At 46.0% G+C, this 23086-nt stretch overlaps 1 protein-coding gene across 5 annotated transcripts in view; it reads right to left on the bottom strand.

Annotated features, from left to right (window-relative positions):
* The window catches only part of masp1 (MBL associated serine protease 1), a 354556-nt gene that overhangs the window by 3787 nt on the left and 327683 nt on the right, over window positions 1-23086 (bottom strand). For 4 of the 5 annotated variants that reach the window (XM_068042858.1, XM_068042860.1, XM_068042862.1 and 1 more), the window contains one exon: window positions 17388-17487. The exons of the other annotated variant lie outside the window; for it this stretch is intronic. In XM_068042858.1, the coding sequence (XP_067898959.1) occupies window positions 17388-17487 (100 nt within the window). The remainder of the gene's footprint in view (window positions 1-17387; window positions 17488-23086) is intronic. 5 annotated transcript variants of the gene reach the window in all.

Raw genomic sequence — 23086 nt, 5'->3', positions numbered from 1 at the left:
TAATCTTCCAATCCTCCTTAGATATGGGTTAGTGCCTGAAGACTGGAGATTTGCAAACGACATAGGGCCTGTTTCAGTGCTGTATCTCTCTATGCCTTCGGCCCTCCGAGTCTGTGCTGACCATCAACCACCCATTTATACTAATCCTACATTAATCCCATATTCCCTACCACATCGCCACAATTCTCCTACCACCTACCTATACTAGGGGCAATTTACAATGGCCAATTTACCTATCAACCTGCAAGTCTTTGGCTGTGGGAGGAAACCGGAGCACCCGGCGGAAACCCATGCGGTCACAGGGAGAACTTGCAAACTCCGCACAGGCAGTACCCAGAACTGAACCTCGGTCACTGGAGCTGTGAGGCTGCGGTGCTAACCACTGCGCCACTGTGTCGCCCTTAAACGTTACACCATTGTTCAGAAAAGGTTCTAAGGATAAGCCCAGCAACTATAGGCTAGTCAGTTGAACCACAGTGGTGGGAAGGCTTTTAGAAACGATAGTTCGGGACAAAATTTAACAAGTCATTTGGACAAATGTGGATTAATGAAGGAAAGTCAGTGCAGATTTGGTGTTTAACTAATTTGCTTGAGTTTTCTGATGAGGTAACAGAGAGGGTTGATGAGAGTAATGTGGTTGATGTGGTGTATGTAGACTTAACATACGAACTAGAAGCAGGAGTAGGCTATTCGGGCCCTCAAGCCTGCTCCACCATTCTATAAGATCATGGCTGATCTGTTTGTGGGCACAACTCCATTTTCTTGACTAGCCCCGATATCCTTTGACTCCCTTGTTTGTCAAGAATCTGTCAACCTCTGCCTTAAAAACATTTAATGACAAAAAACAAAGAAGCATTCGTAAGGGCTGGAAGGCTAGGAACAGACGAATCCCTTGAAGAATATAAGGACAGTAGGAAGGAACTTAAGCAAGGAGTCATGAAAATTCATTGGCAGACAGATTAAGGAAAATCCCAAGGCTTTTTATACGTATATAAAGAGCAAGAGGGTAACTAGGGAAAGGGTTGGCCCACTCAAGGACAGAGAAGGGAATCTATGTGTGGAGCCAGAGGAAATGGGTGAGGTACTAAATGAGTACTTTGCATCAGTATTCACCAAAGACAAGGACTTGGTGGATGATGAGCCCAGGGAAGGGAGAGTAGATAGTCTCAGTCATCTCATTATCAAAAAGGAGGAGGTGTTGGATGTCTTGCAAAGCATTAAGGTAGATAAGTCCCCAGGGCCTGATGGGATCTACCCCAGAATACTGAGGGAGGCAAGGGAAGAAATTGCTGGGGACTTGACAGAAATCTTTGCATCCTCATTGGCTACAGGTGAAGTTCCAGAGGACTGGAGAATAGCCAATGTTGTTCCTTTGTTTAAGAAGGGTAGCAAGGATAATCGAGGAAATTATAGGCCAGTGAGCCTAACGTCAGTGGCAGGGAAATTATTAGAGAGGATTCTTTGGGACAGGATTTACTCCCATTTGGAAACAAACGAACTTATTAGCGAGAGGAAGCATGGTTTTGTGAAGGGGAGGTCGTGCCTCACTAACTTGATTGAGTTTTTTGAGGAAGTGACAAAGATGATTGATGAAGGAAGGGCAGTGGATGTTATCAATATGGACTTCAGTAAAGCCTTTGACAAGGTCCCTCATGGCAGACTGGTACAAAAGGTGAAGTCACACGGGATCAGAGGTGAGCTGGCAAGATGGATACAGAACTGGCTCTGTCACAGAAGACAGAGGGTAGCAGTGGAAGGGTGCTTTTCTGAATGGAGGGATGTGACTAGTGGTGTTCCGCAGGGATCTGTGCTGGCACCTTTGCTGTTTGTAGTATATATAAATGATTTGGAGGAAAATGTAGCTGGTCTGATTAGTAACTTTGCGGACGACACAAAGATTGGTGGAGTTGCGGATAGTGATGAGGATTGTCAAAGGATACAGCAGGATATAGATCGGTTGGAGACTTGGGCGGAGAAATGGCAGATGGAGTTTAATCCGGACAAATGTGAGGTAATGCATTTTGGAAGGTCTGATGCAGGTGGGAAGTATACAGTAAATGGCAGAACCCTTAGGAGTATTGACAGGCAGAGAGATCTGGGTGTACAGGTCCACAGGTCACAAAGTGGCAATGCAGGTGGATAAGGTAGTCAAGAAGGCATACGGCATGCTTGCCTTCATCGGTCGGGGCATAGAGTATAAAAATTGGCAAGTCATGCTGCAGCTGTACAGAACCTTAGTTCGGCCACACTTCGAATATTGTGTGCAATTCTGGTCACCACACTACCAGAAGGACATGGAGGCTTTGGAGAGGGTACAGAGGAGGTTTACCAGGATGTTGCCTGGTCTGGAGGGCATTAGCTATGAGGAGAGGTTGGATAAACTCGGATTGTTTTCACTGGAACGACGGAGGTGGAGGGGCGACATGATAGAGGTTTACAAGTTATGAGCGGCATGGACAATGTGGATAGTCAGAAGCTTTTTCCCAGGGTGGAAGAGTCAGTTACTAGGGGATAGGTTTAAGGTGAGAGGGGCAAAGTTTAGAGGGCATGTGCGAGGCAAGTTCTTTACACAGAGGGTGGTGAGTGCCTGGAACTTGCTGTTGGGGGAGGTGGTGTAAGCAGGTACGATAGCGACGTTTAAGAGGCATCTTGATAAATACATGAATAGGATGGGAATAGAGAGATACGGTCCCCGGAAGTGCAGAAGGTTTTAGTTTAGGCAGGCACCGAGATCGGCGCAGGCTTGGAGGGCCGAATGGCCTGTTCCTGTGCTATACTGTTCTTTGTTCTTTGACCCTGCCTCCACTGCTCTCTGGGGAAAAGAGTGCCATCGACTCACGACCCTCAGAGAAAAACCTTCTTCTCGTCTCTGCCTTAAATGGGAGACACATTATTTTTAAACTGTGTCTCCTAGTTTTAGTCTCTCCCACAAGAGGAAACATCCTTTCAGCATCCGCCCTGTCAAGTCCCCTCAGGATTTTATATGTTTCAATAAGATCGCCTCTCATCTATCTAAACTCCAATGAATACAGACCCAACCTGTCCAACGTTTCCTCCATAACATAACCCTCTCATCCTTAGAATCGGTTGAGTAAACCTTCTTTGAACTGCTTCCAATGCACTTATATCCTTTCATAAGCATGAAACTAAAACTGCACACAATACTCTAGATGTGGTCTCCCCAATGCCCTGTACAACTGCAGCAAAACATCTCTACTTTTATATTCCATTCCCCTTGCAATAAACAACATTACAGGACTTCGTACTGGGTCCGCTGCTTTTTGTGGTGTATATTAACAATTTGGACATAATGTAGGGAGCATGATCAAGAAGTTTGCCGATGACACAAAGATTGGCCGTGTGGTAGATAGCGAGGAGGAGAGCTGCAGACTGCAGGAAGATATTGATGGTCTGGTCAGATGGGCAGAAAAGTAGCAAATGGAATTCAACCTGGAGAAGTGGGAGGAGATGCATTTGGGGAGATCAAACTAGGCAAAGGAATAGACGATTAATGGGGAAAATATTGAGAAGTGTAGAGGAAGTGAGGGACCTTGGAGTGAATGTCCACAGATCCCTGAAGGTAGCAGGACAGGTTGATAAGGTGGTTAAAAAGGCCGAGGGAATCCTATCCTTTATTAGCCAAGGTATAGAATGTAAGAGCAGGGAGGTTATGCTGGAAATATATAACTCATTGGTTAGGCTACAATTTGAGTACTGTGTGCAGTTCTGGTCACCTCATTATATAATTGGACTAGAGAGGATACAGAGGAGATTTACGAGATGTTGCCAGGACCGGAAAAATGCAGCTATGAGCAAAGATTGGATAGGCTGGGGTTGTTCTCCTTGGAACAGAGAAGGCTGAGGGGAGATCTGATCGAAATGTACAAAATTTTGAGGGGCCTGGATAGAGTGGAGGTGAAGGGTCTATTCATCTTAGCAGAGAGGTCAGTGACGAGGGGTCATAGATTTAAAGTGATTGGTAGAAAAATTAGAGGGGCGATGAGGAAAAAACCTTTTCATCTCGAGGGTGGTTGGGGTCTGGAACTCACTGCCTGAAAAGGTAGTTGAGGCAGAGACCCTTAACTCATTTAAAAGGACTCTGGATATGCACCTCAAGTGCTGTAATCTGCAGGGCTACGGACCAAATACTGGAAGGTGGGATTGGAATAGGTGGATCAGTTTTCAGCTGGCACAGACCCGACGGGCCAAGTGGCCTCTTTCTATGCCTTAAACGCTAAGATTCTATGATTGCATTTGCCTTCTAAATCACTTGCTGTTTGTGCGTATTATTTGTATTTCATGTACTAGGACACCCAGATCCCTCTGCATCTCAGAGTTCTGCAATCTATCTGCATTTAAATAATATATTGTTTTTCTATCCTGGCTAAAGTGGACAAGTTCACACTTTACCACATTATACTCCATCTACCAAATCTTTGGCCTCTCACTTAACCTATCTATATCCCTCGTTGCAGACGACACTAAGATTGGTGGAGTAGCATATAGTGAAGGGGACTGTCAGAGAATACAGCAGAATATAGATAGATTGGAGAGTTGGGCAGAGAAATGGCAGATGGAGTTCAATCAGGGCAAATGCGAGGGGATTCAATTACTAGGGGTCACGAGTTCAAAGTGAAAGGGGAAAAGTTTAGGGGGGATATGCGTGGAAAGTTCTTTACGCAGAGGGTGGTGGGTGCCTGGAACGCGTTGCCAGCGGAGGTGGTAGACTCGGGCACGATAGCGTCTTTTAAGATGTATCTAGACAGATACGTGAATGGGCAGGAAGCAAAGAGAAACAGACCCTTAGAAAATAGGCGACATGTTTAGATAGAGGATCTGGATCAGCGCAGGCTTGGAGGGCCGAAGGGCCTGTTCCTGTGCTGTAATTTTCTTTGTTCTTCTTTCTTCTTTGTTCTTTGCAGACTCCTTATGTCCTCTTCACAACTTACTCCCCTATCTTTGTGTGATCAGCAAATTTAGCAACCATACATCTGTCTCTTCATCCAAGTCATTAATCTAAATTGTAAATAGTTGAGGCCCCAGCACAGATCCCTGTGGCACTCTACTAGTTACATCTTGCCAACCAGAAAATGACCCATTTATGCCTACTTTCTGCTTCCTGTTAGCTAACCAATACTCTATTCATGCTAATATGTTACCCCCTACATCATGAGCTTTTATTTTGTTTAGTAACTTTTGATGTGGCACCTTGTCAAATGCCTTCTGGAAATTTAAGTGCACTGCATCCATAGGTTCCCCTTCATCCACGTTGCTTTGTTACTGAAAGAACTCTTCAACAAAAGTTAGTCAGCACAATTTCCCTTTCACAAAATCATGTTGACTGCCTGATTGCACTGAGATTTTCTAAATGACCTGCTGTAACCTCCTTAACTTACAAAAGGTATCTATTGACACCACAACACTATGGGGAACGTTTCCCGCACATGTGCAGTGCTGTGTTTGTGATGTACTCAACGACGCCTATAGCAATAATCACAATGTGCTCCATTCACAGAGAATAACATAACCACAGAAGGTAAGACGGGGTGGGTTTGGAGAGATAGAGATACTGGGGGTAAGATGGGGAGATGCTGGGTTTGGGGGGGGGGGTGCGGGGAGAGAGAGAGAGGGAGATGCTTGGGGGGGGGGGATGAAAGAGCGAGGGAGATGCTTGGTGGGGGGGGGAGAAAGAGAGCGAGGGAGATGCTTGGTGGTGGGGGGGGAGAAAGAGAGCGAGGGAGATGCTTGGTGGGGGGGGGGAGAAAGAGAGCGAGGGAGATGCTTGTGGGGGAGGGGGGAGAAAGAGAGCGAGGGAGATGCTTGTGGGGGGGGAAGAAAGAGAGAGCGAGGGAGATGCTTGTGGGGGGTGAGAAAGAGAGAGCGAGGAAGATGCTTGGGGGGGTGAGAAAGAGCGAGGGAGATGCTTGGGGTGGGGGGAGAAAGAGAGAGCGAGGGAGATGCTGGGGGGGGGGCGGAGATGGTGGTGGGAGAAAGAGAGAGGGAGGGGGAGAAAGAGTGAGCGAGGGAGATGCTTGTGGGGGGGGAGAGAAAGAGAGAGGGAGGGAGAGATGGTGGTGGGAGAAAGAGAGAGGGAGATGCTTGGGGGGGTGGGGAGAAGGAGAAAGAGAGGGAAGGAGAGATGGTGGTGGGAGAAGGAGAAAGAGAGGGAGGGAGAGATGGTGGGGGGAGAAAGGGAGGGGGAGGGAGAGATGGTGGGGTGGGGGAGGGAGAGGTGGTGAGGGAGAGGAAGGGAGAGATGGTGGGGGGAGAACAAAGAACAGTACAGCACAGGAACAGGCCATTCGGCCCTCCAAGCCTGCGCCGATCATGATGCCTGCCTAAACTAAAACGTTCTGCACTTCCGGGGACCGTATCCCTCTATTCCCATCCTATTCATGTATTTGTTAAGATGCCTCTTAAACGGCGCTATCGTCCCTGCTTCCACCACCTCCCCTGGCAGCAAGTTCCAGGCACTCACCACCCTCTGTAAAGAACTTGCCTCGCATATCCCCTCTAAACTTTGCCCCTCACACCTTAAACCTTTGTCCCCTAGTAACTGACTCTTCCACCTTGGGAAAAAGCTTCTGACTATCCACTCTGTCCATGCCACTCATAACTTTGTAAAGCTCTATCATGTCGCCCCTCCATCTCCGTTGTTCCAGTGAAAACAATCCGAGTTTATCCAACCTCTCCTCAAAGCTAATACCCTCCAGACCAGGCAACATCCTGGTAAACCTCTTCTGTACCCTCTCCAAAGCCTCCACATCCTTCTGGTAGTGTGGCAACCAGAATTGCACGCACTATTCTAAGTGCGGCCTAACTAAGGTTCTGTTCAATTGCAGCATGACATGCCAATTTTTATACTCGATGTCCCGACCGATGAAGGCAAGCATGCCGTATGCCTTCTTGACTACCTTATCCACCTGTGTTGCCACTTTCGGTGACCTGTGGACCTGTACGCCCAGATCTCTCTGCCTGTCAATACTCCTAAGGGTTCTGGGTGGCGCAGTGGCTAGCACCGCAGCTTCACAGCCCCAGCGACTTGGGTTCAGTTCTGGATACAGCCTGTGCGGAGTTTGCAGGTTCTCCCTGTGTCTGCGTGGGTTTCCGCTAGGTGCTCCGGTTTACACCCATAGCCAAAGACTTGCAGGTTGATAGGTAAATTGGCTGTTGTAAATTGCCCTCGTGTAGGTAGGAGAATGGTGGGGATGTGGTAGAGAATATGGGGTTAATGCAGGATTAGTATAAATGGGTGGTAGTTGGTCAGCATGGACTTGGTGGGCTGAAGGGCCTGTTTCAGTGCTGGATCTCTAAATAAAAATAAATAAATTTACTGTACACTTCCCACTTGTGTTAGATCCTCCAAAATGCATTACCTCACATTTGCCTGGATTAAACTCCATCTGCCAAGTCTCCAACCGATCTATATCTTCTTGTATCCTCTGACAATCCTCATCATTATCCGCAACTCCACCAACCTTTACGAATCAGACCAGCTACATTTTCCTCCATATCATTTATATATACGACAAACAGCAAAGGTCCCAGCACTGAGCCCTGCAGAACACCACTAGTCACAGCCCTCCATTCAGAAAAGCACCCTTCCACTGCTACCCTCTGTCTTCTGTGACAGAGCCAGTTCTGTATCCATCTTGCCAGCTCACCTCTGATCCCGTGTGACTTCACCTTTTGTACCAGTCTGCCATGTGGGACCTTGTCAAAGGTTTTACTGAAGTCCATATAGACAACATCCACTGCCCTTCCTTCATCAATCATCTTTGTCACTTCCTCAAAAAGCTCAATCAAGTTAGTGAGACACGACCTCCCCTTCACAAAACCATGCTGCCTCTCGCTAATAAGTTCATTTGTTTCCAAATGGGAGTGAATCCTGTCCCGAAGAATCCTCTCTAATAATTTCCCTACCACTGACGTAAGGCTCACCGGCCTATAATTTCCTGGATTATCCTTGCTACCCTTCTTAAACAAAGGAACAACATTGGCTATTCTCCAGTCCTCTGGGACCTCACCTGTAGCTAATGAGGATACAAAGATTTCTGTCAAGGCCCCAGCAATTTCTTCCCTTGCCTACCTCAGTATTCTGGGGTAGGTCCCATCGGGCCCTGGGGACTTATCTATCTTAATGTTTTTCAAGATGCCCAACACCTCCTCCTTTTTGATAACGACATGACCCAGACTATCTACACTCCCTTCCCTAGACTCATCATCCACCAAGTCCTTGTCTTTGGTGAATACTGATGCAAAGTATTCATTTAGTACCTCACCCATTTCCTCTGGCTCCACGCATAGATTCCCTCCTCTGTCCTTGAGTGGGCCAACCCTTTCCCTAGTTACCCTCTTGCTCTTTATATACGTATAAAAAGCCTTGGGATTTTCCTTTATCCTGTTTGCCAATGACTTCTCATAACCCCTTTTAGCCCTCCTGACTCCTTGCTTAAGTTCCTTCCTACTGTCTTTATATTCCTCAAGGGCTTCGGCTGTTCTCAGCCTTGTAGCCCTTATGAATGCTTCCTTTTTCTTTTTGACTAGGCTAACAATATCCCTTGTTATCCAAAGTTCCCGAAACTTGCCAAACTTATCCTTCTTCCTCACAGGAACATGCTGGTCCTGGATTCTAATCAACTGACGTTTGCCCACATGTCAGATGTTGATTTACCCTCAAACAGCCGCCTTCAATCTAAATTCTTCAGTTCCTGCCTAATATTGTTATAATTAGCCTTCCCCCAATTTAGCACCTTCACCCGAGGACTACTCTTATCCTTATCCACAAGTACCTTAAAACTTACGGAATTATGGTCACTGTTCCCGAAATGCTCCCCTACTGAAACTTCGACCACCTGGCCGGGCTCATTCCCCAATACCAGGTCCCGTACGGCCCCATCCCTAGTTGGACTATCTACATAGTGTTTCAAGAAGCCCTCCTGGATGCTCCTTACAAATTCTGCCCCATCCAAGCCCCTAGCACTAACTGATTCCCAGTCAATATAGGGGAAGTTAAAATCACCCACCACTACAACCCTGTTACCTTTACATCTTTCCAAAATCTGTCTACATATCTGCTCCTCTACCTCCCGCTGGCTGTTGGGAGGCCTGTAGAAAACCCCCAACATCGTGACTGCACCCTTTCCTATTCCTGAGCTCCACCCATATTGCCTTGCTGCATGACCCCTTCAAGGTGTCCTCCCGCAGTACAGCTGTGATATTCTCCTTAATCAGTAATGCAACTCCCCCACCCCTTTTACATCCCCCTCTATCCCGCCTGAAGCTTCTAAATCCCGGAACATTTAACTGCTAATCCTGTCCTTCCCTGAAACAATTCTCTCAATAGCAACAACATCATATTTCCAAGTACTAATCCAAGCTCTAAGTTCATCTGCCTTACCTGTTATACTTCTCGCATTGAAACAAATGCACTTCAGACCACCAGTCCCGCTGTGCTCAGCAACATCTCCCTGCCTGCTCTTCCTCTTAGTCTTACTGGCCTTATTTACTAGTTCCCCCTCATTATTTCACCTGCTGTCCTACTGCTCTGGTTCCCACCCCCCTGCCACACTAGTTTAAACCCTCCCGAGTGACACTAGCAAACCTCGCAGCCAGGATATTTGTGCCCCTCCAGTTTGGATGCAACCCGTCCTTCTTGTACAGGTCCCACCTGTTCCTGAAGAGATCCCAATGATCCAGATATCTGAAACCCTCTCTCCTACACCAACTGTTCAGCCACTTATTTAGCTGCACTATCTTCCTATTTCTAGCCTAGTAATTTGGAAATGACGGCCAGAGAATGACAGGAAGGGACAGAGAGGAAAAAACCTAAGAACACACCAACAGTAAAGACTAGATGTTACAAAGATAACAAAAAGACAAATCTAAAGGCTCTGTATCTGAATGCACATAGCATTCATAAAGTAGATGAACTGATAGCGCACATTGAAGTAAATAAATATGATCTGATAGCCATTACGGAGACATGGCTGCAGGATGACCAGGATTGGGTCCTGAATATTGAGGGATATATTCAAGAAGAATAGGAAGCTAGGTAAAGGTGGAGGGGTAGCACTGTTAATCAAAGATGGCATTGGTGCAATAGTTGGAGATGACCTTGGTTCAGGAGATCAGGGTGCAGAATCGATTTGGGTGGAGATGAGGAATAGTAGGGGAAAGAAGTCACTAGTGGGAGTGGTCTATAGGCCCCCTAACAAACCACAATGTAGGAGGAAGTATACAAGAGATATTGGATGCTTGTGATAAAGGGACGGCAATAATCATGGGTGATTTTAATCTACATATAAACTGGAAAAATCAAATTGATAATAGTAGCATGGGCAAGGAGGTCATACTGTACTTAGATTTCCAGAAGGCATTTGACAAGGTGCCACATAAAAGGTTATTGTGTAAAGTAGGAGCTCATGGTGTAGGGGTAACTTGATAGAACCATAAATAAATTACGGCACAGAAGGAGGCCATTCATGGATAGAAACAAACACAAAAAGTGCTAGAAATACTCATCTGTGGAGAGAGAAGCAGAGTGAACGTTTCAGGTCTGTGACCTTTCATCAGTTCTGATGAAACTGTACAGGTGCAGTTTGACCCAGGCACTATAAAATTGCAGCAAGACATCTTTACTCCTGTACTCAAATCCTCTTACAACAAAGGTCAACATACCATTTGCCTTCTCAGTTGCTTGCTGCACCTGCATGTTAGCTTTCATTGACTCATGAACAAGGACACCCAGGTCCCTTTGGACATCAACACTCCCCAATCTCTCACCATTTAGGAAATACTCTGCATTTCTGTTTTTCCTCCCAAAGTGGATAACTTCACATTTTTCACTAAAATAAAAGCAAAATACTGCAGATGCTGGAAATCTTAAATGGAAACAAAAGGTACTGGAAATACTCAGCCGATCTGGCAGCATCTGTGGAGAGAGAAACAGAGTTAACGTTTCAGGTCTGTGACCTTTCATCAGAACTTGCATGGATCCATCAGTTCTGATGGATCCATGAGGCATGAACCCGTTTATTCCTACTCTCTGTTTCCTGTCAGTTAACTAATTCTCAATCCATGCCAGTATATTACCCCCAATCCCATGTGCTCTAAATTTTGCTTACTTACTCCTGTTTGGGACCTTATCGAAAGCTTTCTGAAAATCCAACACACGACATCCATTGGTTCCTTACTATCTATTCTGCTAGTTACATCCTCAAAAAACTCCAACTGGTTGTCTAACGTGATTTCCCTTTCATAAATCCATGTTGACTCTGCCCATTCCTACAGGCTAACAGGTCTGTAGTTCCCCATTTTTCACTCTCCTTTCTTTAATCATTGGACAGGTACTTAAGAATGAGAAACTTACAGGGTTGTAGATTACAGGTTGGGACAAAGCATGACAGCACGGGCATAATGGACTGAATGGCCTCCTTTTATGCTGTAAGTTTCTATGATTCTGTGACATTTCACAATTATACACCAGGTATAATGAAATATTTCTTATCTTCCAGCAAAGACCAGACTCTGAGCCTTGCAAGGATTACATGTAATTAAATGAGTGGTTTAAGAAGACGATAACAGGTAAAGTGAAACACATGGGTGAAAGGTCAAGGTTCATAGTTTGGGAGACCATCAGGGTTGAAAGTGGAAGAGATGACTAGGAGTTTGTCCAAGGGCTTGAAGATGGGGTGAGAAGATATAGAAGCAGGTTTGAAGTTTTGGGTGGGCTTGGGGTTTATAGAGAGTTGTAGGGTCATGCCCCAACTCAACTCTGTAATACAAAGGGGTTGCTGGGATCAGATACTCTAAGTTGGATATGAGGTACCTAAAGTGACTTTGGGCGTCGAGCTCCCATGGCTAACCAAAATGGCAGAGCAATTGCGAGTGGCCTAACAGTTGACTATTTCTATTTGATGGCAGGGTCATAGAGTCATCTATGAAACAGAAGGAGGCCATTCAGCCCATCGGGTCCATGCGGCTCTCCATGGAGCTATCCAGTCGGTCCCACACCCCAGCTTGATCCCTGTGGCCCTGAAAGTTTATTTCCTTCAAAGTGCTCATCAATTTCCTTTTGAAGTTACTGTTTATCTCTGCTTCCACCACCCTCATGGGCAGCGAGTTCCAGGTCATTACCACCTGCTGCATAAAAAAAGTTATTCCTCATATTCCCCCTGCATCTCTTGCACAAAACCTTCAATCTGTGTTCCCCAGTAATTGTACCATTAGTTAATGGGAGCAGTTTTCCTTGTCTAACTTATCTAAGCCTATCATTATCTTTGTACACTTCTATTAAATCTCCCCTCAATTTCCTTTGTTCTAAGGAGAACAAGCCCAGCTTTTCCAACCTAACCCTGTACCTAAAATCCCCCATCCCTGGAACCATTCTGGTAAATCTCCTCTGCACCCTCTCAAGGTTCCTTCCTAAAGTGTGGTGACCAGAACTGGACGCACTACTCCAGTTGGGGCCTAACCAGAGCTTTATAAAGGTTCAGCAGAACTTCCCTGCTTTTGTACTCAATACCTCTATTTATGAAGCCCAAGATTCATATGCTTTACTAACCACTCTCTCAAAATGTCCTGCCACCTTCAAAGATCAATGCACATGCACCCCCAGGTACCCCTGTTCCTGCACATTCTTTCGAACTGTGCCATTAAGTATATATTGCCTCTCCCTATTCATTAGAGTCATAGGGCTGGATTTTGTGTGGCCCCAAGAGGAGGGTCCAAGCGATCATCACTGGGGCAGGATAGGCTGACAACGGCCTTCCCACCCAGAGGCTAATGAGGCCCTTAAGTTGCCTAGTAATGGCCAATTTGTGGCCCATGGAGGACCTCCACTGGGAACCAATTCACCCCCAGGGACCCCCCTCCTCCTCAACTACAAGACCACCCCCCACCCCACCCTTGCTGAGGCCTTCTTGATTGGCCCTGGCGACCCCGCCTCACCTTCCTCTTGTCCAGGGTTCCAATACTGGGCCTGGGTCCAAGGCCTTTGCAGTATTGGCAATGGCCAATACACCTGGTGGCAGTGCCGAGCTGCCAACCCTCTGATTGGCTGGCTACTCTTGGAGGTGAGATTCCCATCTTTAATGGGATGGGGATTCTACCTCCTGAAACTTTGGTTTAAAAAGATTGGAGGATTGCTCCGGCGGGGCGGGGTTGGGGGGAGGCAAAAAAAAATGCAGAGGCGGGGTTCCCCCACCTTTCTGGCCCGGCACCGGGAGCCCCGCCTCCGGCACAGAATTCAGCCATAGAGTTATTTACGGGATAGGAGGCCATTTATCCCATCAGGTCCATGCCAGCTGTCCATTAAGCTATGCTGTCAGTCTCATTCCCCGGCTTGATCCCTGTAGCCCTAGAAGGCTTTTTCTCTCAGGTGACCATCCAACTTCCTCTTGATCATCTCTGCTTCCACCACCCTTGTGGGCAGCAAGTTCCAGGTCATTACCACCCTCAGCATAAAGAAGTGCTTCCTCACATTCCTCCTGCATCTTTTGTCCAAAATCTTCAATCTGTGTCCATTAGTCCTTGTACCATTTGTTAATGCAAACAGTTTTTCCTTATCTAACCTACCTAAGGGGTGAAAAATTATCGGGGGTAGGCAGGAATGTGGAGTTAAGGTTACAATCAGATCAGCCATGATCTTATTGAATAGCGGAGCAGGCTCGAGGTGCCGAGTGACCTACTCCTGCTCCTAATTCATATGTTCGTATGTCCAGTTGCAAATCAATGGTCATAGCTCATTTATGCTTCTTTATCATGAAGCACTGGTATCCACTAGGTGTGAATGCAGCAAGAAAGGAGTCCTGAATGTTGAGCCATCAGGTGGGCATCTATTTTCATTCCTTACTCGTGCCTAGAATCAATTTTCTACCAAAATGTTCTGTGCTACACTAAAAATCTGCCTTTGAGATTACAGATGAGAATGTGTAAATCTATGTATGTAAACGGATAAAGGGCAATTCAGTAACAAGCCACTTTATCATACAGCCTAAACCAGGAGGTTGGAGTTTATACGAAGGCACTGGTTGAAATTCCAACTCACCTGCCTCCACTCGGGAGCTCCATCCATTCTTGGCCAGACTGCCAGACAGAGCACATTGCAGTGGAGTGCTCCCTCTCAAATGGGGAGGGTCAACTGACAGAATTCATCCAATTCTGCCAAAATGCATCACCTCACACTTGCCAGTATTAAATTCTATCTGCCAACCATCTGCCCATTCTGCTAGCCTATCTATGCCACACCTCAAGTTTGGTGTCCTCGGCAAATTTTGAAGTTCTACTATGAACAGAGGAATTAGGAGCAGGAGTAGGCCACTTGGCCCCTCGAGCCTGTTCCGCCATTCAACAAGATCATGGCTGATCTGATTGTAACCTCAACTCCAGATAGTAGCAGATAGTGAAGGGGACTGTCAGAGAATACAGCAGAATATAGATAGATTGGAGAGTTGGGCAGAGAAATGGCAGATGGAGTTCAATCAGGGCAAATGCGAGGTGATGCATTTTGGAAGATCCAGTTCAAGAGTGAACAATACAGTAAATGGAAAAGTCCTGGGGAAAATTGATGTCCAGAGAGATTTGGGTGTTCAGGTCCACTGTTCCCTGAAGGTGGTAACGCAAGTAAATAGAGTGGTCAAGAAGGCATACGGCATGCTTTCCTTCATCGGACGGGGTATTGAGTACAAGAGTTGGCAGGTCATGTTACAGTTGTATAGGACTTTGGTTCGGCCACATTTGGAATACTGCGTGCAGTTCTGGTCGCCACATTACCAAAAGGATGTGGATGCTTTGGAGAGGGTGCAGAGGAGGTTCACCAGGATGTTGCCTGGTATGGAGGGCGCTAGCAATGAAGAGAGGTTGAGAAGATTAGGATTATTGTCATTAGAAAGACAGAGGTTGAGGGGGGACCTGATTGAGGTGTACAAAATCATGAGAGGTATAGACAGGGTGGATAGCAAGAGTCTTTTTCCCAGAGTGGGGGATTCAATTACAAGAGGTCACGAGTTCAAAGTGAAAGGGGAAAAGTTTAGGGGGGATATGCGTGGAAAGTTCTTTACGCAGAGGGTGGTGGGTGCCTGGAACGCGTTGCCAGCGGAGGTGGTAGATGCGGGCACGATGGCGTCTTTTAAGATGTATCTAGACAGATACATGAATGGGCAGGAAGAAAAGAGATATAGAAAATAGGCGACATGTTTAGATAGAGAATCTAGATCGGCGCAGGCTTGGAGGGCCGAAGGGCCTGTTCCTGTGCTGTAAGTTTGTTTGTTCTTTGTTCCACATTCCTGCCTACCCTGGATAACCTTTCACCCCTTTACTTATGAAGAATCTATCTACCTCTGTCTTAAAATATTCAAAGACTTTGCTTCCACTGACTTTTGAGGAAGAGAATTCCAAAGACTCACGACATTCTGAGAGAAAAGATTTCTCCTCATCTCTGTCTTAAATGGGCAACCCCTTATTTTTAAACAGTGATCCCCTAGTTTGAGATTCTCCCACAAGGGGAAACATCCTTTCCACATCTACCCTGTCAAGACCCCTCAGGATCCTATATGTTTCAATCATGTCGCCTTTTACTCCTCTAAACTCCAGCGGATACAAGCCGAGCCTGTCCAACATTTCCTCAAAAGACAACCTGCCCATTCCAGGTATTAGTCTAGTAAACCTTCTCCAACTGCTTCCAACACATTTCCATCCTTCCTTAAATAAGGAGACCAATACTGTACACAGTACTTCAGATGTGGTCTCGCCATTGCCCTGAATAACTGAAGCATAACCTCCCTACTTTTGTATTCAATTTCCCTCACAATAAATGATAACATTCTATTAGCTTTCCTTATTATACAATGGGAATATACAATGGATGGTAGGACCCTAAGAAGTACAGAGGGTACGAGGGAACTTGGTGTACTTGTCCATAGATCACTGAAGGCAGCAGCACAGGTAGATAAGGTGGTTAGGAAGGCATATGGGATACTTGCCTTTATTAGCCGAGGCATAGAATATAAGAGCAGGGAGGTTATGATGCAGCTGTATAAACGCTAGTTAGGCTGGAGTACTGTGTACAGTTCTGGTCGCCACACTATAGGAGGGATGTGATTGCACTGGAGAGGGTGCAGAGGAGATTTACCAGGATATTGCTTGGGCCTGTTTCTGTGCTGTATGCTGTACCTGCATACTAACCTTTTGTGATTCAAGCACTAGGACACCCAGACCCCTCTGCATCTCAGAGCTCTGCAATCTCTCACCATTTAGATTATATGCTTTTTTTAATTCTTCCTGCCAAAATGGACAATTTCACATTTCCCCACATTATACTCCATTTGCCAGGTCTTTGCCCACTCACTTAACCCATCTATGTCCCTTTGTAAACTCCTTATGTCCTCTTCACTACTTACTTTCCTACCTACTCCAAGATCCAAGTCATTTATATATAGAAAAAAAAGCAGTGGTCCCAGCACTAACCCTTGGGGAACACCACTGTCTACCACCCTCCAGTTTGAAAAACAACCATTTACTACGACTAGCTGTTTTCTGTCCTTAAACCATTTTTTTTTTTATCCAATAGGACACGGACCCTCCTATTCCATGAGCCTCAATTTTGTTAATCAGCCTTTTATATGGCACCTCATCAAATGCTTTCTTAGTGGCGCAGTGGTTAGCACCGCAGCCTCACAGCTCCAGCGACCCGGGTTCAATTCTGGGTGCTGCCTGTGTGGAGTTTGCAAGTTCTCCCTGTGACTGCGTGGGTTTTCTACGGGTGCTCTGGTTTCCTCCCACAAGCCAAAAGATTTGCAGGTCGGTAGGTAAATTGGCCATTATAAATTGCCCCTCGTATAGGTAGGTGGTAGGGAAATATAGGGACAGAAGGGGATGTGGTAGGAATATGGGATTAGTGTAGGATTAGTATAAATGGGTGGTTGATGGTCGGCACAGACTCGGAGGGCCGAAGGGCCTGTTTCAGTGCTGTATCTTAAAACTAAACTAAAATCCATATAAACAACATCCACCGCATTCCCTTCCTCAAACTTTTCTGTTACTTCATCAAAAAATTCAATTAGATTAGTCAAGCATGACCTGCCGTGCTGGGTATCTTTAATTAACACAAACCTTACCAAGTGTCTGTGGATTTTATTCTTAATTATTGTTTCTAACATCTTACCCACCACTGATGTTAAACTAACTGGCCTGTTGTTACTAGGACTGTCCTTACACCCTTTCTTGAATGAGGCTGTCACATTTGCCATTCTTCAATCCTCTGTCACGTCCCTAGTCTGTCTTGCTGAATATATTGTAAATGGACACATGCGCTGCTGTAATACAGTGAATGGGCATGGGATCTGATGGCACCTGATTGGGTGGAAGAGACAGGGAGCTGTGCTTACCTTGCTTCAAACCTGCACAAATCATATCGTCAGTCACTTGTCTCCCAAGCTGAGCATAAACATTCTTGCATTTATCATGGTCTGCGATAGGAATCTCAATCTAAACAAGAAAACCAGGGACAATTTGAGTTAAATGAATCAAAACCATAGATAGTTACCACAGGCAGCGGCCATTCGGCCCAGTGTGTCTGTGCTGGCTCTTGCCAGTACAATCCAAAACAATCCCACTCTCCCTGTGTCTTTCTTTGATCCACATATTTATCCAATTATCCTTTTAAAGGAGGCAATGGTCTTTGCCTCAACCACTCTCTGAGGCAAAGCATTCTGTGTTCCAACAACCCTCTCTGTAAAGAAATTTCTTGTAAACTCTTCCCTCACTCTTAGTTACAAATTTCCTGACTCGTTCTTCTCAAAAACTAACGTTCTAGAATGCCCCTTTAATTTCTGTTATACACTCATCAGCCTAAATGTTTCCAGAAAGACTCCTGAGAGACACCTTATCAAATACCTTCAGAATATCCTGTACACGCCATCCACTGCATTCCATTCAATGATCCAACTAATCACTTTTCGAAAAGCTTATCTTTAACAAATCTGTGCTGCTTGCCCTTAATAAATTTATATGGCAAGATATTTAGTGAAATACCATGTCTAGTTACTCCAGTATGGAGATGAGTACATTACTGCTTTTCACAGTGTTGCTCTGACTGGAACCCAGTAAACTGATACTGGGGGTGTGAAAGATTTATTCTTTGGAGTTGAGGTGAATAGCATTGATGCATTAAAGAGGAAGCTGGATAAACACAAGGGAGAAAGGAAAAGAAGGATATGTTGATGGGGTGGGAGGAGGCGCATGTGGAGCAATAACATTGGCCGAGGCTAGTTGGGCAGAATGGCTTGTTTCGATGCTGCTAATACTCTGTAATTCAGCTGTGGCAATCACACAGCAGTTATAGAGTCTTAGAGTTATACAGCACAGAAACAGGTCCTTCAGCCCATCGTGCCAGCCATCAAGCAGCTATCTATTCTAATCCCATTTTCCAGCACTTGGCCCGTAGCCTTGTTTGCTTTGGCGTTTCAAGTGCTCATCTAAATACTTCTTAAATGTTGTGAGGGTTCCTGCCTCGACCACCTCCTTAGGTAGTGTGTTCCAGATTCCAACCACCCTCTGGGTGAAAACTTTTTTCCTCAAATCCCCACTAAACCTCCTGCCCCTTACCTTAAATCTATGCCCCCTGGATATTGGCCCCTTCGCTAAGGGAAAAGGTTTCTTCCTGTCTATCCTAATAATTTTGTATACTTCAATCAGGTTCCCTCTCAGCCTTCTCTGCTGTAAGGGAAGCAACCCCAGCCTTTTCAGTCTCTCTTCATAGCTGAAATGCTCCAGCCCAGGCAACATCCTGGTGAATCTCCTCTGCACCCTCTCCAGTGCAATCACATCCTTCCTATAGTGTGGTGACCAGAACTGTACACAGTACTCCAGCTGTGGCCTAACTAGTGTTTATACAGCTCCATCATAACCTCCCTGCTCTTGTATTCTATGCCTTGGCTAATAAAGACAAGTATCCCATATGCCTTCCTAACCACCTTATCTACCTGTGCTGCTGCCTTCAGTGATCTATGGACAAGTACACCAAGGTCCCTCTGACACTCTGTACTTCCTAGGGTCCTACCATCCATTCTATATTCCCTTGCCTTGTTAGTCCTCCCAAAATGCATCAACTCACACTTCTCAGGATTAATTTCCATTTGCCACAGCTCCGCCCATCTTACCAGCCCATCGATATCGTCCTGTAATCTAAATTGAATTCTAATTCTGGCTGAAGAGAGTTTAGTTTTTTTAATTCTTGCATGGAATGCGGGTGTCACTGGTAAGACCATCCCTTGTTGCCCAACCCTACTTGCCCTTGACAACGGAGTGGCTTGCTAGGGCATTTGAAAGGGCACTTAAGAGTCAACCACATTGCTGTGGGTCTGGAGTCACATGTAGTCCAGACCAGGTAAGGACAGCAGATTTCCTTCCCTAAAGGACATAAGTGAACCAGCCGGGTTTTTATGACAATCGATGATAGTTTCATGGCACCATTATTGAGACAAGCTATCAATTCCAGATTTATTAATTACTTGAATTTAAATTCCATCAGCTGCTGTGGTGGGATTTGGACCCATGTCCACAGGGCATTATCCTGGGCCTCTGGATAACTGGTTCAGTGGCATTACCACTGTGCCACTATCTCCCTGGATGTTCATAGAATCATAGAAAGTTTACGGCACAGAAAGAGGCCACTAGGCCCATCGTGTCTGCGCCGGCCAAAGAACGATCCTCCCAGCTTAATCCCACCTTCCAGCATTAGGTCCATAACCCTGCAGGTTACGGCACTTGAGGTGCATATCCAGACTCCTTTTGAATGAGTTGAGGGTTTCTGCCTCTACTACGCTTTCGGGCAGTGAGTTCCAGACCATCACCACCCTCTGGGTGCAAAAACTTTTCTTTATCTTTATCTTCCCTCTAACCTTTCTACCATGCACTTTGAATCTATGCCCCCTCATCACTCACCTCTTGCTTGAGGTAAATAGGCCCTTCACATCCACTCTATCCAGGCCCTTCACAATTTTCTACATTTCAATCAGATCTCCCCTCAGCCTCCTCTGTTCCAAGGGGAACAACCCCAGCCTATCCAATCTTACCTCATAGCTGCATTTTTCTACACCTGGCATCAAAGAACAGTACAGCACAGGAACAGGCCATTCGGCCCTCCAAGCCTGCGCCGATCTTGATGCCTGCCGAAACTAACACCACCTGCACTTCCGGGGCCCATATCCCTCTAGTCCCTTCCTATTCATATATTTGTCAAAATGTCTCTTAAACGTCGCTATTGTATATGTTTCCACCACCTCCCCTGGCAGCAAGTTCCAGGCACTCACCACCCTCTGTGTAAAAAAAACTTGCCTCGCACATCCCCTCTAAACTTTGCCCCTCGCACCTTAAACCTATGTCCCCTAGTAACTGACTCTTCCACCCTGGGAAAAAGCTTCTGACTATCCACTCTGTCCATGCCGCTCATAACATTGTAAACCTCTATCATGTTGCCCCTCCACCTCCGTCGTTCCAGTGAAAACAATCTGAGTTTTTCCAACCTCTCCTCATAGCTAATGTCCTCCAGACCAGGCAACATCCTGGTAAACCTCCTCTGTACCCTCTCCAAAGACTCCACGTCCTTCTGGTAGTGTGGCGACCAGAATTGCACGCAATATTCTAAGTGTGGCCTAACTAAGGTTCTGTACAGCTGCAACATGACTTGCCAATTTTTATACTCTATGCCCCGACCGATGAAGGCAAGCATGCCGTATGCCTTCTTGACTACCTTATCCACCTGCATTGCCACTTTCAGTGACCTGTGGACCTGTACGCCCAGATCTCTCTGCCTGTCAATACTCCGAAGGGTTCTGCCATTTACTGTATACCTTCCACCTGCATTAGACCTTCCAAAATGCATTACCTCACATTTGTCCGGATTAAACTCCATCTGCCATTTCTCCGCCCAAGTCCCCAACCGATCTATATCCTGCTGTATCCTCTGACAATCCTCATCATTATGCGCAACTCCACCAACCTTTGTGTCGTCCGCAAACTTACTAATCAGACCAGCTACATTTTCCTCCAAATCATTTATATATACTACAAACAGCAAAGGTCCCAGCACTGATCCCTGCGGAACAGGAGAATGATGGGGTATAGATTAAATTGTCCTTGACAGAGGACAAAGGATCGGCACAACATTGTGGGCCGAAGGGCCTGTTCTGTGCTGTATGTTCTATGTTCTATGTTCTAACACCACTAGTCACATCCCTCCATTCAGAAAAGCACCCTTCCACTGCTACCCTCTGTCTTCTGTGACTGAGCCAGTTCTGTATCCATCTTGCCAGCTCACCTCTGATCCCGTGTGACTTCACCTTTTGCACCAGTCTGCCATGCGGGACCTTGTCAAAGGCTTTACTGAAGTCCATATAGATAACATCCACTGCCCTTCCCTCATCAATCATCTTCGTCACTTCCTCAAAAAACTCAATCAAATTAGTAAGACACGACCTCCCCTTCACAAAACCATGCTGTCTCTTGCTAATAAGTTCGTTTGTTTCCAAATGGGAGTAAATCCTGTCCCGAAGAATCCTTTCTAATAGTTTCCCTGCCACTGACGTAAGGCTCACCGGCCTATAATTTCCTGGATTATCCTTGCTCCCCTTCTTAAACAAAGGAACAACATTGGCTATTCTCCAGTCCTCTGGGACCTCACCTGTAGCCAATGAGGATGCAAAGATTTCTGTCAAGGCCCCAGCAATTTCTTCCCTTGCCTCCCTCAGTATTCTAGGGTAGATCCCATCAGGCCCTGGGGACTTATCTACCTTAATGCTTTGCAAGGCACCCAACACCTCCTCCTTTTTGATAATGAGATGACTGAGACTATCTGCACTCCCTTCCCTAGGCTCATCATCCACCAAGTCCTTCTCCTTGGTGAATACTGATGCAAAGTACTCATTTAGCACCTCACCCATTTCCTCTGGCTTCATGCATAGATTCCCATCTCTGTCCTTGAGTGGGCCAACCCTTTCCCTGGTTACCCTCTTGCTCTTTATATATGTATAAAAAGCCTTGGGATTTACCTTAATCCTGTTTGCCAAAGACTTTTCATGACCCCTTTTAGCCCTCCTAACTCCTTGCTTAAGTTCCTTCCTACTGTCTTTATATTTCTCAAGTGCTTCATCTGTTCCTAGCCTTCCAGCCCTTACAAATGCTTCCTTTTTCTTTTTGACTAGGCTCACAATATCCCGTGTTATCCAAGTTTCCCGAAACTTGCCAAACTTGTCTTTCTTCCTCACAGGAACATGCTGGTCCTGGATTCTAATCAGCTGATGTTTGAAAGACTCCCACATGTCAGATGTTGATTTACCCTCAAACAACCGCCCCCAATCTAAATTCTTCAGTTCCTGCCTAATATTGTTATAATTAGCCTTCCCCCAATTTAGCACCTTCACCCGAGGACTACTCTTATCCTTATCCACAAGTACCTTAAAACTTATGGAATTCTGGTCACTGCTCCCGAAATGCTCCCCCACTGAAACTTCGACCACCTGGCCGGGCTCATTCCCCAATACCAGGTCCAGAATGGTCCCATCCCTAGTTGGACTATCTACATACTGTTTCAAGAAGCCCGCCTGGATGCTCCTCACAAATTCTGCCCCATCCAAGCCCCTAGCACTAACTGATTCCCAGTCAATATAGGGGAAGTTAAAATCACCCACCACTACAATCCTGTTAACTTTACATCTTTCCAAAATCTGTCTACATATCTGCTCCTCTACCTCCCGCTGGCTGTTGGGAGACCTGTAGAAAACCCCCAACATAGTGACTGCACCCTTTCCTATTCCTGAGCTCCACCCATATTGCCTCGCTGCATGACCCCTCTGAGGTGTCCTCCCACAGTACAGCTGTGATATTCTCCTTAACCAGTAATGCAACTGCCCCACCACTTTACATCCCCCTCTATCCCGCCTGAAGCTTCTAAAGCCTGGAACATTTAGCTGCCAATCCTGCCCTTCCCTCAACCAAGTCTCTAATAGCAACAACATCATATTTCCAAGTACTAATCCAAGCTCTAAGTTCATCTGCCTTACCTGTTATACTTCTTGCATTGAAACAA

This window comes from Heterodontus francisci, chromosome 11, assembly GCF_036365525.1.
Source record: "Heterodontus francisci isolate sHetFra1 chromosome 11, sHetFra1.hap1, whole genome shotgun sequence".
NCBI lineage: Eukaryota > Metazoa > Chordata > Chondrichthyes > Heterodontiformes > Heterodontidae > Heterodontus > Heterodontus francisci.
Note: the sequence above shows the minus strand (reverse complement) of the source record. Positions and strands in the feature narration are given on the sequence as shown.